The sequence below is a fragment of the Cyprinus carpio genome, chromosome A22 (assembly GCF_018340385.1).
Source record: "Cyprinus carpio isolate SPL01 chromosome A22, ASM1834038v1, whole genome shotgun sequence".
Taxonomy (NCBI): domain Eukaryota; kingdom Metazoa; phylum Chordata; class Actinopteri; order Cypriniformes; family Cyprinidae; genus Cyprinus; species Cyprinus carpio.
Window position 1 is genome coordinate 9,014,369 of NC_056593.1, and position 14,969 is coordinate 9,029,337.

General features: G+C 29.8%; 2 protein-coding genes across 6 annotated transcripts; both read left to right on the forward strand.

The window, feature by feature from the left end:
- The first annotated feature begins 989 nt into the window (after nt 1-989).
- Nucleotides 990-9,057, forward strand: LOC109046686 (ankyrin repeat domain-containing protein 29). 5 transcript variants are annotated; one of them, XM_019064465.2, is made up of 10 exons: nt 991-1,228; nt 3,096-3,206; nt 3,289-3,387; nt 4,423-4,521; nt 4,614-4,712; nt 5,532-5,630; nt 5,730-5,828; nt 6,003-6,019; nt 6,117-6,212; nt 6,284-6,326. In XM_019064465.2, exons 1-9 carry the CDS (start codon nt 1,217-1,219, stop codon nt 6,208-6,210), a joined length of 729 nt encoding a protein of 242 aa, XP_018920010.1. In that variant the 5' UTR covers nt 991-1,216; the 3' UTR covers nt 6,211-6,212; nt 6,284-6,326. The 5 variants fall into 5 exon arrangements, with proteins under 5 accessions (XP_042567700.1, XP_042567702.1, XP_018920010.1 ...); XM_042711767.1 differs by lacking the exon at nt 6,003-6,019 and adding an exon at nt 8,272-9,057 and having other exon boundaries at nt 993-1,228; nt 5,532-5,631; nt 5,731-5,828; nt 6,284-6,382; XM_042711766.1 differs by lacking the exon at nt 6,003-6,019 and adding an exon at nt 8,272-9,057 and having other exon boundaries at nt 990-1,228; nt 4,456-4,521; nt 5,532-5,828; nt 6,284-6,382.
- Nucleotides 9,058-9,623: 566 nt separating this feature from the next.
- LOC109046990 (vacuolar protein sorting-associated protein 4B-like) lies at nt 9,624-14,831 on the forward strand. The gene is made up of 11 exons (XM_042711770.1): nt 9,624-9,803; nt 10,439-10,550; nt 11,476-11,626; nt 11,717-11,772; nt 11,860-11,979; nt 12,055-12,211; nt 12,338-12,486; nt 12,746-12,827; nt 12,910-13,129; nt 13,975-14,115; nt 14,190-14,831. Exons 1-11 carry the CDS (start codon nt 9,783-9,785, stop codon nt 14,289-14,291), a joined length of 1,311 nt encoding a protein of 436 aa, XP_042567704.1. The 5' UTR covers nt 9,624-9,782; the 3' UTR covers nt 14,292-14,831.
- Nucleotides 14,832-14,969: the final 138 nt, after the last annotated feature.

The window sequence follows — 14,969 nt, forward strand, 5'->3', positions numbered from 1 at the left end:
TCCACTGTGTTTTTCTGAGGTCCAAGGTCAACGCAGCCGTATACCAGGAAATTTTTAGAGCACTTCATGCATCCTGCTGCTGACCAAACTTTTATGGAGATGCAGATTTCATTTGTCCAACAGGACTTGGCACCTGCACAGAGTGCTAAAGCTACCAGTAACTGGTTTTTAATGACCAATGGCATCCCTGTTCTTAATTGGCCACAAACTCGCCTGACCTTAACCCCATAGAAACCAATCTATGGGTATTGGTGAAGAGGAAAGATGCGTGATGTCAGACCCAAGAATGGGGCCCTGAAGGCCCACTATCAGAGCAACCTGGGGCTCTCACAACACCTGGCAGTGCCAAAGACTGATCGACTCCATGCCAATGACACATTGCTGCAGTAATTCAGGCAAAGGAGCCCCACTAAGTACTGAGTGCTGTAACATGCTCATACTTTTCATGTTCATACTTTTCAGTTGGCCCAAGATTTCTAAAAATCCTTTCTTTGTATTGGTCTTAAGTAATATGTCTAATTTTCTGAGATACTGAATTTGGGATTTTCCTTAGTTGTCAGTTATAATCATCAAATTTAAAAAAGAATAAACATTTGAAATATATCATTCTGTGTGTGTAATGAATGAATATAATATACAAGTTTCACTTTTTGAATGGAATTAGTGAAATAAATCAACTTTTTGATGATATTCTAATTATATGACCAGCACCTGTATTATACCATCACGTAGTCGCATGGAATATTACACGTTACACACTTTTTAAGAAGGCTTATGAAAGCAAATTGTACTGTTTATTAGGCTGTTTTATTTGTAATATTTCTTCAGTATTTTCCTATTCGTTAATTAATCATTCAGATCGGTTTTGTGAACTGGTTCAACTGATTCATAAGAAAGATTCGACTCATAAGAACTATTCGTTCACGAATCGAACACACCTACCGTGTTTTTTTTTTTTTTTTTTTTTTGTGTTTTATGTGAGTGAGAGAGAGAGAGAGAGAGAGAGGGAGGGAGGAGGAGGATTCAAGGGAATTCGCAGCTGATGCAAAAGCTGCTCGCTCGTGTTCTCGCTGGCGCGGTTCCGTGAAACACTGCGGTAAAGAGCGCCGTATATCCGTTCAGACAGATCTTCAGCGGGATGAACGGGCGCTGCGGGCGGACGTTATAAAGAGCACAGCGCGTAGCAACAAGATGAAGCACGAATGAGATTCTTAGCATGTCTTTCAAGGTAAACATCAACATTTGTTTTGGTAAAACATTAATTGTAGTCTAAATATGCCTCAAGACGAACACGAATAAGCGTTTTACCGACTAACTGTTTATGAGAGTTTTTCTCTCGGTCACGGGCGTCTGTACGGCCTTATGACGAGTGTCCGCCCACCCCACCCGTCCAAAAATCACCATGGTAACCGCAGTTTACATTAAAATATCGTATAATAATCATGGTACGTTTGTGTGGGTGTGGGGGTGATCTCCTTAAAAAACGGTTTTTTTTTTTTTTTTTTTTTTTTTTTTTTTAATCAGACGCATATCCTGTATTTTTTAATAATAATAATATTAAAGTATGATTTTTTTTATTTAATTTGAAATGAATGCTGTCTTATATATTTAGTTTTTAATTTTTATTATAGTTTATATACTATATATAATATATTATAATATATATATACAATATACCATATTCTCTTTCCCCTCACACTTTTTAAAACAACAAAAAACCCCTAAAAATAATAATAACAAAAAAAAAACACTTTTAAAATTATTTATCAATTAAGGTATTCTATAGTCTTTGACATTACATATCATACACTTTAATTTACATTATTATTTTAATTTATTTTTAAATGAATGTTATTTTATATATATTATACTTTTATACTACAGCCAAAAAATTATACTATACGGCTTTATGAATTTCCTTAATTCATTATAATTACCTTACTAAGCCTAAAATAAATTTCCAGTTAATTCATAATAATAATACCGAAAAAAATCCCAATTATATATATTGTATATAATTATGTATTTCCTATTGGATAATATATGGTATAATATTGGTATATATATATAATAACATATGAAATTAATAATCATATATCAATATAAAAATATCATTAATATTTAAATGAATAACGTATATATATGTATATTAATATTTAAAATTAATAAAGTGTTTAAAGTTATATTATATATTAAGGGTTTCAAATATATAATATAATTTTAAACATTATATATAGTATATACTACATTTTAGATATGTACATATATAGTATATATGTAGAATATATAAAATATAATATGGTATAAATATGTAATATGTAATATGTATATTTATATATTGTATAATTATAAAATATAATAGCTATAAAATAAGCCTATAAATATAGTAATACTCATATAAGATAGAAAAATATTCCTATATATATATATAATCCTTTATTTTGAATGTCCTGTATATATATTATATATATTCCATATATATATATATTAATATGTGGTGTATATATATATAATATATAGTATATAATATGTATATTGTGTATATGTATAGTATATGTTATATATATGTATATATATGTGGGTATATATATATATATATAATATATATTAGATAAAGATATATATATATATATATATATTTATATGTGTGTATATATATATATATATATTGTTTTAAACAACACTGTTGTTGTTAAATAGTCAGACCCTTTAATAATTATCAAAATATTTAATAAAACACTTTATGTATAAAAATAAACATAATTTTTGGCCTTTTTATAGTAAAATAATTATTAGAATGTAAATATATGTTAATATATTTTAATACATTATTTTATTTTAATGTAGTTTGTTATTTAAATTTATTTAAAATCTTAAATGGATGTTGCACAATTAATTTACTAATTAATTTATAACAAACCCCTAATGATATTTTATTAAGCAACATTACTTTGCTAATTTTGACCCTGTTGATTAAGAAGATTTATACTGATATCGACTGCATGTTAATGTCCACGAGGTAATAGTGTGATCTGTCATAGAAATGATGATGTGTTTTGTTTATGTGTGATTGTGCTTGTTTATGTGTCTGACAGAAGGAGACACCGCTTGCCAACGCTGTGTTTTGGGCAGCGAGGAAAGGGAACTTGGCCTTGCTTCAGCTGTTGTTGAACAGCGGCCGAGTGGATGTCGACTGCAAAGATGGAGTATGAGCTTCTTCTTTCCTGCATGCTTCACTGTTCGAGTGATTGTATGGCATATAACAATGCATTCTGTGTGTTTTCGCAGTACGGCACCACAGCGTTGATGGTGGCTTCATACAGCGGCCATTATGACAGTGCCCGGGAACTCATCATGCAAGGTGCAGATATTAATCTGCAAAGAGAGGTACGGAGCATGCTCTTGCTTCTGGATCATGCTTATATTGATATTTTGATGAGATTGTTTTTTAATTGTAGTTGAATTTATTACGTTTGTTTTTTGTTTATATTTAATTTGATTTTGTTATTATTATAATTATTAATTTATTTGAATTGTATTTTATTTAATGTAATGTTATTTTAATCTAATATATTAACTTTATTATTTATTTTTTCCTTCATTTTATTTTATTTTTGTTTAATTCAATTAGATTTGTATTATATTTATAATAAAATGTATTATTTATATTATTATATTTATATTTATTATTATTTATATTATTATTTTTTTATGTGTACCTACATTTATATTTATGTATTTATTTGTAATTATTATAAAATATATTATTTATTATATTTCATTTGATTATTTTTATTTAAGCATTCATATTATATTTATGCATTTATTTTTAATACATTTTTCATTTATTTGTTTTTATTTAATGTAAAATGTTTTTAATCTAATTAAATTATTTTAGTTTATTTTATTTATTATTGTTTATTTTTGATTGAATTAGATGTTTTTTATTTTTATTAATTAATTTTTTTTAATAATAATTTTTAGATTTAAGGTAATGTTATTTTAATCTAATATAAATTCATTGTTAGTTTATTTTATTTTATTTTGTTCTGTTATTTTTTTAATTTAATTATTAGATTTATTAATTATTTTTAATTTAATGTATTATTTTAATCTAATTTAATATCTATATCTATCTGTCTGTCTGTTTGTTTGGGCTTTTTGTATTTTATTTTCCTCACTAGCATTTCTGTTGACATCTACCTAGCAATAAGCAGCGCTGAAAGCTATTTCTGTCTGAGCTAAGTATAAAGCTAGAGTGACAGGTTGTTAATAGTGCAGTAGTACGTACTAATATTACTCCTCATATGGCTGTGTAAGTACGTACTAATATTACTCCTCATATGGCTGTGTAAGAGCTGAAGTGTGTTTGTGTACATAAGTGTGCTGATGATGATGCAGATGATGTCACTGTTCCTCCAGACTGGTTCCACCGCCCTCTTCTTTGCTTCACAGCAGGGCCATAATGAAATTGTCAAGCTCCTGTTTGAATTTGGAGCATCCACAGAGTTTCGGACAAAGGTGCGGTATGTTTTAGCCCCAGATAAAACTGAAGTATGCTGTGACTCGGAATAAATCTGATCATTCAGAATTGACTGGTTTGTGTTCTCCAGGATGGCGGGACGGCGCTCTCCGCAGCCTGTCAGTATGGTCACTCCAAAGTGGTGGAGACCCTTCTGAAGAACGGCGCCAATGTCCACGACCAGCTCAATGTTAGTCAACACGTGTTCTCGCTCTCTAAAAGCCTGATGCATGTTTGTGCCAGTTCCTCTAAGGTTTCTGCTGATTCAGTGTTTAGACTCGGCTCTTAGGAATGGGATAAGACACAGTTTAAAATAAAACATATCCTTGGGAGACACCAAATATTTTCAAATAATTTGGTGGAAATATTTGTTTAATAATTTAATAATTTGCCATTTAATTTAGTTTTATTTAATTTAATGTTTTTTCAGTCTAATGTAATATATATATATATTTTTATTTATTTAATTTTGATTTAATATTTTGTTACTGTAAGCTAATCTAATATTTATTTGTTTGTTTATTTATATTTTATTATTTTTATTGTTATTATGTATTAATTTATTTTGAATTTAATGTTTAATTTTGTTTATAATCTTTTAATCTAATCTAATATTTATTTAAATGTATCATTTATTCATTCATTTTATTTTTAATTCGGTTTTCTACTATTAATTATATTTATTCATTTATTTTGAATACATTCATAATTTTTTATTAAATGTAATGTGATTTTTAAGTTTATTATTTTTTTATGTTTTATGTTTTTTATTTAATGTAATTATTTCAGTCTAAAGTAATATTTATTTATTTGGTTGGTTTTGTATTTTATTTAATGAGGTTTTTATTATATTTATCAATTGTTTAGAATGATAAATTATATACATTTTAATTGTTTTTTTTTAATTTGATAACAATTTTAAAATTTGATGTAATTAAATGAAATGTTATTTTATGTATGAAAGATCACATTCTTTTTTTTCTTCTTTTTTTTATATCCTCTGTTTCAGGATGGCGCAACGGCCTTATTTTTGGCATCCCAAGAGGGTCATGTGACCATAATACGGCAGCTTTTGTCAACTGGGGCTAAAGTCAACCAACCCCGAGAGGTCTGCTGTATAATCATGGCTTATGCATTGTGGTTTGGTTTTGGTTCGCTATTATGTATATTTGTTCTCCATGTTGTGATTGTGTTTTTTGGGGGGGTAGATGGCACAGCTCCGCTCTGGATGGCAGCCCAGATGGGACATAGTGAGGTGGTGAAAGTTCTGCTGCTACGAGGAGCAGACCGTGATGCTGATAGAAAAGTATGTTTAAAAAATCTATTCAACTTCCAATAGCTTCATATTTCTACCCAGATATTTTACTTTATTTCATTTTATTATTTTTATGAGTAGTTCTTTTACGTTTCATTTAATTTTATTACTTTTTTATTTTCTGTTCTGTTCCCCATATCTCTTCATATTCTACCCTGGCTTGAGTCAAACTCTTCAGCCAGGTAGAAAAGAAGCTTATTAAAAATGCATGAAATGTTTGACAAATGCTTGGTTTATTCTATTATCTCGGTGCGTGAGTCTCTCATGTTTCTGGCTGAAGACGGCTCCACAGCTCTTTTCAAGGCTGCACATAAAGGCCACTGTAACGTCATCGAGGAGCTCCTCAAGTTCTCCCCTTCACTCGGCCTTCTGAAGGTACGACAGCATCTTCTGATGTCCAAAAGGTGGTTTGACTGTGATTGTGTGTGTTTTGCCATGCAATCTAGAATGGTTCCACAGCTCTTCATGCCGCTGTCATGGGTGGGAATCCAAAAACAGTTGAACTTCTGTTGAAGGCAAATGCTGATCCAGCTTTACCCAACAAGGTAAATTTGAGACATGGATTATAACATACTAATCCACACCTCTCAAATATATGTGTATTTTATATGCATGTATTATTTTTATTTAATTTTATTTTTTATGCGTTTTTTTTAAATGTATTCTTTATTTATTTAAATTGTTCAAAACAACCCCAATATATAATTATTACTGATTTGCATCAATAAATTACACAAATATATATATATATATATATATATATATATATAAATCTTATTTATTTGTGTAATCTTATTATTTATGTATAATATATTTTATTATCCACAATATTTTCTATAAATAATATTATAATTCATTATATTTGGTTATTATGTTTTTATTTAATTATGTAATTATTATTTTTTTTATCCACAATATTTTCTTAGTATTTTAAATTGTTTGAATATTTTAATTATTAACCCCATATATGTTATTACTGTTTGCATCAATATTTACATTTATTATTATTTTTTTATATATATATAAATTATTTTATTTGTGATGTACCATAGAGATTATATGATGGAAAAGATTTTACCTTTTTTTGTTTTAAAGAGAGATGTTTAAATGGAAAAATATGAGGAATTGGGTTGCATATGTATCTGAAAGAAGATCAGATTTGCTTCTATACTTAATTAGATCAAGATTAATATATAATGTATATGTTAATAATATATTTTGTATGTGTATGTAATAATCATTTCCATATCATTTGATAATAGAATAAGCCATCTGAGGTTGTTAAGGATTGAGTTTAACTAAGACACATGTTCTTTCCCTGGATGTATATAGTTTCTATTTTTATTTATATTTTTTTATTTTTTTATTTTTTTTGCCCTTGTTTTTTTTTTTTAATTGTAAAAAAGGAAAAGAAATTATATTTTGAAATAATCGAACAAACCTAAAGTACAAATCATACTTAAAAACACAGCAAGTAATTGTTCATACCTGCTTTTGTTTAAAACACTTTGTGATCGTAATGAGCATCATGTAATGTGTTGTGATTGTACTGAAATGAAAGATCAAAATAAACACAAAATAGCAAAAAAAAATAAAAATAAAAAAAAATAAAAATAATTAATTGTTAAAATCAACAAAATATCCAAAAAATAAATTCTCCAAGATGAAAATATGATATATAATATTAGGTTTTAATTATGTTTTATATTTATTTATTCATTTATTTTTTTAATTTATTTATTATTATTTTCATTATTATTAGTAGTAGTTTTAAATTGTTTAAATATTACTTAAATATTAACCCCAATATATAATTATTACTGATTTGCATCAATAAATTACACAATTATTATTTAATTTATATATATATATAAATCTTATTTATATATATATATATAATATATATATATCTTATTATTTGTGTAATTCATTTTTTATTATCCACAATAGGAGTGTTTAAAATTGCGGTCCCCCATATTAATATATATAATATCGATTTATACATGGAATATCTGGCAAAATATATTTATTTATATATATATACATTGCATTAATATTAATTTACATGGACATCTGGCAAAATGATTTATTTGTTAAAATGTTTATTTTAATAATTTTGTGTGTGTGTGTATAAATATATATTACACTCACAGACACATATAATTGTGCAATTTACAATAGGAAAGATAATTTTATCATAGGTAAAAAAAAAATGTTTTGTCTAAAATTTGTAGTTTAAATGTTTGCAAAAACTAGTTGCTTGATGTCCCTGTCAATGTTTTATTGTTATATATATCTAGCACTGCCATCTACTGGTCAGTGTGAGCGTTTACGTTGGCAAATAGCTCAAAATATGATAAATGCTGCATCTAATCTAATCATAAAAGCACGTGATAATCTGGTTTTATCTGGTGTTTTAATGGCACTTTTGCAGAACAATGAACTGCCGGAGGATCTGACGAAGAACGAGCGCATCCTGCGAGTCCTGCGGCTGGCCGTGCTGAACGGAGCGAGTTGATGTCTGCTGGGTTTGCTCTTAGCTCTCTGCTGTCTTTGTTTTTAAGCTGATGAAAAATGAATGCACTACATCCTCCTGAGAGAGGAGAAATCCCGTAACAGCTTTCCTGTCTCATACAGCCGATGTTATAATGGTGCTTTGCTTGCAGCAACACAAATGCACTGAAAAGCAGAATTGCTTATTCTTCATCTTGGAAATGTTGTAATGTAATGTAATGTCATGTCATTCCGTTTTTTTTTTTTTTAAGCATTTAGTAAATTTGTATGTTTTGTAAGAAGTAGCTTATGCATTTTGTTAAAAAAATTAAATGCTTAAAAATTAGTTTATAAAATTAATAAATTATTTTGGTGATGTAATTTTAGAAGTGTCTTGTAGACTGCAAATATATTTTAATTAATAGCATGTTTTCATCAAAAGAGCTCATGAATCAGTGTTTATGGCATACGACTACTAAAACAAAGAAAAGAAAACTTTCACATGGAAACATAAAAAATAGTCACAACCCAATTTAAATAAAAGCTCAATACTAATTCCATAAAAAACTACTCTTGGCTCTTTAATGAGTAGTTTTTCTTGCCATATTTATTTTCTGCTTAAATGGAATGTGGACATGTTCGTTTTCTTATTTCATTTAGCATTTTGTCTGTGAATGAAGTGTGTTAAACTGTATATTTGTCAAAACAATAAATGTACACGAAAATGCTGCTTTTTAAATGTCTTTCATTTAATGAAAATCATTACATGATTTTTAAATTGGTTTTAATTTTATTGCTTGAACAATATTTAATTTTACTTATTTTTATTTATTTATAAACTGTACTTCTTGTATTTCCGCTGAAATGCATATATAAATATAAAAAAAAAAAAAAAATAAATATATATATTCAAATATCAACATCTTGGTTCTTAAATATTTGTTTTTATAACATTTTATCTAGCATTTTGTCTGTGTATGAAGTGTGGTAAACTGTTTATTTTTCAAAATAATAAATGTAGACGAAAATATATTTCATGAGGAAATTAAATATTTTAAAATACATTTATCTGATTACTTAAAACGTGAATTAATATTTTATTGTATTCTGTATTTAATTATTATTATTATCATTTAAAAATATCTCACTTTTATTTTTATTTTATTTCAAACATTACTGTCACCATATTTCACATTATTTGTTTCAGTAAACTCGAAATTTTCCAGTTTAAATTGCTGGTGCGTCGAAGTGGGCGTGTCCGATGCGTGGGAAAGGTGTGGTTCAGCGCTCGTCACTCGTGACGTCACTGTAAACACACAACGCGGAAGTGCGGGAGACGCACAGATTTACCAACAATCGGATTCTGCTACGCATTCATTTACAAAAAATGTATAAATCTGAATTGTTTCAGCAGTAACACATTATAAGTTCACCTTCAACACACCGTCAACAATGACGAATGTCAACTTACAGGTAAGAGACTTTACGAGCGGTATGACTGCCATAATAATGGACCTTTTTCATGTATTAAATGTAATATGCGCATTATTTATGATTTGTTGTAATTTTTCTGCTCTATTTAAACGTATGTTTTGACAACATACAGGCTAAAATATAATTATATTGTTGAAGTTTAGAATATATGTATTGTTTAACCGGTAAACATTCAATTGTTCGTTATATTTAAGTGGCTTGTTTGTTTTTTTGATACATACATAAATGTAAGAAAGTGCTGCTGAACTTATTTGGTACATTGTAAAGTTTTTTTTAGCTCCTGTATGTATTCATCAGCCTGTCCTTAAACTGGTCTAACCAGTTATCCGTACATTACACCAGACTATAACATAATCTTATACAACACAGACAGACCAACACAGATTTCAGGTTTGAATCATTTGAACCTGATCAAGTGATCTATATATGGACAGACAATATTAAATTAGATTGTGTTATTTTTGTCTTAGACTTTTTAAATATCACTTCTATGTATTTTTATTTCTGTTATTCCTAAAGTGTGAAACATTGTACAATATAACATTAGACTTAGCAAGAAAAAATGCTGTTTCTTTTTCGTGTTTAAATGTCTCGTCTTTACTTGTGCACAATAGAAAGCCATTGATTTGGCCAGCAGAGCCTCTGAAGAGGACAAGGCCAAAAACTACGAGGAAGCCCTGCGCCTCTATCAGCATGCAATCCAGTATTTTCTTCATGTGGTGAAGTGTAAGAAGCCATAAGCCACTATTTATATACTTCACGTAGAGTCTACATGTAATTTTTAAATATATTTATATTCTATTTTTATGTTTATTTATATTGAAACTTTCTATATATATATATATATATATATATAATTATAAATTATTAGTACATCAATATTAAAATATTATTCATAGAATTTAATAAAAAATTACTTGTTTTAATATTCACATATTTACATAGAATATATATATATATATATATATATCTATATATATATATCACATATATATATATATATATAAAGTATTGTACTTTTTAAGTAATTGTATTATTTAGATGATTCCATATGTAGTTTTATGATATATGTATATATTAAATATAAAGCATTTTATTAACATGGATAGACAGATGGATTGTTATTATATTTTTATATATTGAAAAAAAATCGCACCTTAAATTTATTTGATCCTTTAATAAATGCAATTTATTGAGCAAAAAAAAAAAAAGATTCTTGAACTAATAGTGGCACTTTTTAATGTTTTATGGTGCAGATGATTATAATTTATTTTATAATAATTTTATATGTATGTATTTATTGTATTGCATATTGTAAATGTATTTGATTCATCATTAAATGCATTTTATTGTTAAAAAAAATCCATGAACTAATAATAGCACGTTTTAATGTTTTGATATTTTATGCTGCAGATAATTAGAATTTATTTATAATATTATTTAAGTGTAAAATAATATTTAAATGATTATTATTAATTGATTATTTAATAGATTTTAAATTTAATTTATATATTTATTTAATCTATTTGTATACTGTGTACTGTCTTTCATATCTAGCATTTATTCAGTGCATATTTAAAAATATAGGCAAAACATCCATGACCTAATGATGGCATGTGTTTTATTATTATTGTGATGCTTTATGGTGCAGATGAAGCTCAGGGGGAAAAGGCCAAGCAGAGCATCAGAGCGAAGTGTGCCGACTATCTGGACCGAGCGGAGCAGCTCAAGCAGTACCTGAAGAAGAAAGAGAGCGCGCCGCCCTCCAAACCAGTCAAAGTTCCCCAGTCTGATGATAAAGGGTGAGAGCATCTACAGTACTTCCTACTTGATCGGCTAATCCACTTCCTGTTACATGGAGTAAATAAAATGTCAAATTTCATCTTGTACAGGACTGAAAGTGATGATGGCGATGCGGAGAAAAAGAAATTCCAAAATCAACTCCAAGGTAAAACATTTTGGAGTTGAAAACACTTTATTAAAGTCACAAATTCACAATAGAACTGTATGTAACATAGATTTGCATGCTTTCCAGGTGCTATTGTTATGGAGAAACCCAACATTAAGTGGGACGATGTTGCTGGTTTGGAAGGAGCCAAAGAGGCCCTTAAAGAAGCGGTCATCCTGCCGATCAAATTCCCTCATCTTTTCACTGGTATGATGGGTTTCATGAATTAAAATGCCTGAAAATGTCTTTCTGAACTGCGCTGAAGCTCATTATTATCGACAGGGAAACGCACTCCGTGGAGAGGGATTCTGCTCTTTGGTCCTCCAGGAACAGGAAAGTCCTACCTGGCTAAAGCTGTGGCTACCGAGGCCAACAACTCCACGTTCTTCTCCATCTCTTCATCAGACCTGGTGTCCAAGTGGCTGGGAGAGAGCGAGAAGTAAGTGCTCTTCAAATGTAAAGAAGGAAATATATTAATATTATTAGTTTATAATTATTTAGAAGTTTCAGATGTTTCATTGTTCTCAATATGTTTGTTGGTACTAATTCTGCTATTGTCTGTTAGGTTAGTGAAGAATCTGTTCAGTTTGGCTCGAGAGCACAAGCCTTCGATCATCTTCATTGACGAGATCGACTCCATGTGCGGCTCGAGAAACGAGAACGAGAGCGAAGCGGCCCGCAGGATCAAGACAGAGTTTCTGGTCCAGATGCAAGGTAAACACAAAGCTAGCGATAGCTTTGTCGCAACAGCAAATGTCTTGCTTTGTCTGGGTCTCATTTGGCAGAGTTTTGAAAACAAATTTCTTTGTAGGTTCAATTTCCCATTTAGTTTTAATTGTACAGAGATTTTTTTATATTTTATATTTGTAAAAAAAATATTTTTTATATTTATAAACATTTGTTTTCTTTGCTGTTTTTGTCTTCATGATTTATGACGTTATTGATTCTAAACGTAATTCTCTCACTCTCACAGGCGTAGGAAACGACAACGAAGGAATTCTGGTCCTTGGAGCGACAAACATCCCCTGGACGCTGGATTCTGCCATCAGGAGAAGGTAAGTCATGCAAATCCAAACAAATTCTCATGGCTTTAAATGTCTTTATAGGCATTGGTTTATTATTGTCTCATGGTTATAGGTTTGAAAAGCGCATCTACATCCCTCTTCCTGAGCAGCACGCTCGCTGCTCCATGTTCAAGCTGCACCTCGGCTCCACTCCGAATAGCCTCGATGAAGCTGACTTCATAACTCTCGGGGAGAAGACCAACGGCTACTCAGGTGCCGATATCAGCATCGTCGTTCGTGACGCCCTCATGCAGCCCATTCGCAAAGTTCAGTCCGCGACCCACTTCAAAAAGGTACGGAATGACATTTATTTGGAAGTTTGTTTCCGTCACGGGATTTAAAAAAAAGGTCATTTTGGCTTTGTATTTTTGACTTTTTATCTTGCATTTCTGAGTTCGTCTCACAGAATTGTGAGAAAAAAAATCTGATTTATGAGATATAAATGCAGAATTTATATCTCGAAGTTCTGTCATTTTTCATCTCACAATTCTGAGTTTATATATCGTGATTCTGAGAAAGAAAGTCTAAATCGTGAGATAAAATTAGCTTTTAATTACCTTTAAAATTACCTTCACAGTGACCTTTTTTCATCGCTTGGCAAAAATAGGCTTCTAAAACCTGATCTTTTTTCCGCCACAGAATAAAAAATAATAATAATAAAAAATAAATAATTATAGTTTTTAATCTCATAATTCTTTTTTTCACAATTCCGAAATTTCTTTTTAGGATTGTGAGTTTTTGTCACAAATCAGACTTCATATCTTGCAATTATGAAATTATCACAATAGAAAAATTAAAATTTGTGAATTGTGTCAGAATTGTGAGATATAAATTCAGAGATTGACTTTTTTTTTATCCCATGGTGGAAAAACAAGCATTCTGTTCTTTTTTCTGCCATGAAATAAAAATAAATAATTGCAACTTTATACAGTATCTTGCAATTCTGACTTTTATTTCTCATAATGCCGACTTTTCATTATGTTCACATCTTGTAATTCTGATAACACTGCAGTTATGAGATTGAAAAGTCAAAATTACCTTTTTTTTATTGCATGGTGGAAACAAGCTTCCATATGTTTGTACACCTAGAGAAGCATCTAATCGAGCCGAATCCATGCTCTCATGTCTGTTTTAACAGGTCAGGGGAAAGGCATGGAACAACCCAGATGTTATGGTTGATGACCTCTTAACGCCCTGCTCTCCAAACGACGCAAGTGCGATCCAGATGACCTGGGTGGATGTAGCAAGCGATAAACTCCTGGAGCCGATAGTCAGCTTGGTAAGTTTGCAGCTAGTGGGGGAAAAAAAGCGGAAGTCCCAGAGCTTGTTTTGATCTTCTTGTCTGTGTCTCAGGAGGACATGTTGAGGTCACTCGAGAAAACCAAGCCCACCGTGAACGAGGAGGATCTGGTGAAGCTTAAAAAGTTCACTGAGGACTTTGGTCAAGAGGGATGAATTTTTGCAGGATTCATGTGGGATTTATTTATATTTTTCCATCATGTTTACAAAAGCTCCTTCTCAATATTTTATTTTCAAAATCTTTGGTCAGTCTTTGAGCCTGAGATTTTTTTTTTGGGGGGGGGGGGGGGGGGGTAACATTTTTTGAGCCTTAATATTATCCTGAACATAACCAATCAGCACCAACAGCCATTTGAAAGATCTTATTACTAAAAATCCTCTTAATTTTAAAAGGTTTGTTGCAAATGGGTCATGATATTTTTACTTGGACATTTGAGTGATGAAAGTATTTGTATTTATGTTGGTTACTTGTGCCTTAATGGCTGGTTACTTTTGTACCTTAGTGCCAAATAAAACTTAAAATCACTAGCATTAACTTAACTCTCGAAATCAAAGACAACCAGTGAGCTGTGAAACAATGTCTACAAATATGTGAATATGTGTTTTGGATATACAGACCTCTTTCTTTGTCGCCTCTAAAGTGCTTATTATTTTTCTACTCTCTCTTCTGTAAATAAAATGTATAACTACCTCTAATTGCGTGATTCTCCTCTTTGTGGTTTTCGTGTCTTGTTCCATTTCTGCTTTCATCTAATACACACATCGAGTACTAGAAAGAAATCGCAAGCAGACAAATAACACTAATGCAATGTATCCACTGGTATATAAAAACAC

What these genes read in the sequence shown, in the direction of transcription:
- LOC109046686 (XM_042711765.1), top strand. An exon ending in ATGTCGACTGCAAAGATGGA is followed by an intron (nt 3,207 to 3,288) that starts GTATGAGCTTCT and finishes GTGTTTTCGCAG; the next exon opens with TACGGCACCACAGCGTTGAT. An exon ending in ATCCAGCTTTACCCAACAAG is followed by an intron (nt 6,383 to 8,271) that starts GTAAATTTGAGA and finishes GCACTTTTGCAG; the next exon opens with AACAATGAACTGCCGGAGGA.
- LOC109046990 (XM_042711770.1), top strand. Translation starts at nt 9,783, where the DNA reads ATGACGAATGTCAACTTACAG. An exon ending in ATTCCCTCATCTTTTCACTG is followed by an intron (nt 11,980 to 12,054) that starts GTATGATGGGTT and finishes TATTATCGACAG; the next exon opens with GGAAACGCACTCCGTGGAGA. An exon ending in CCGCGACCCACTTCAAAAAG is followed by an intron (nt 13,130 to 13,974) that starts GTACGGAATGAC and finishes CTGTTTTAACAG; the next exon opens with GTCAGGGGAAAGGCATGGAA.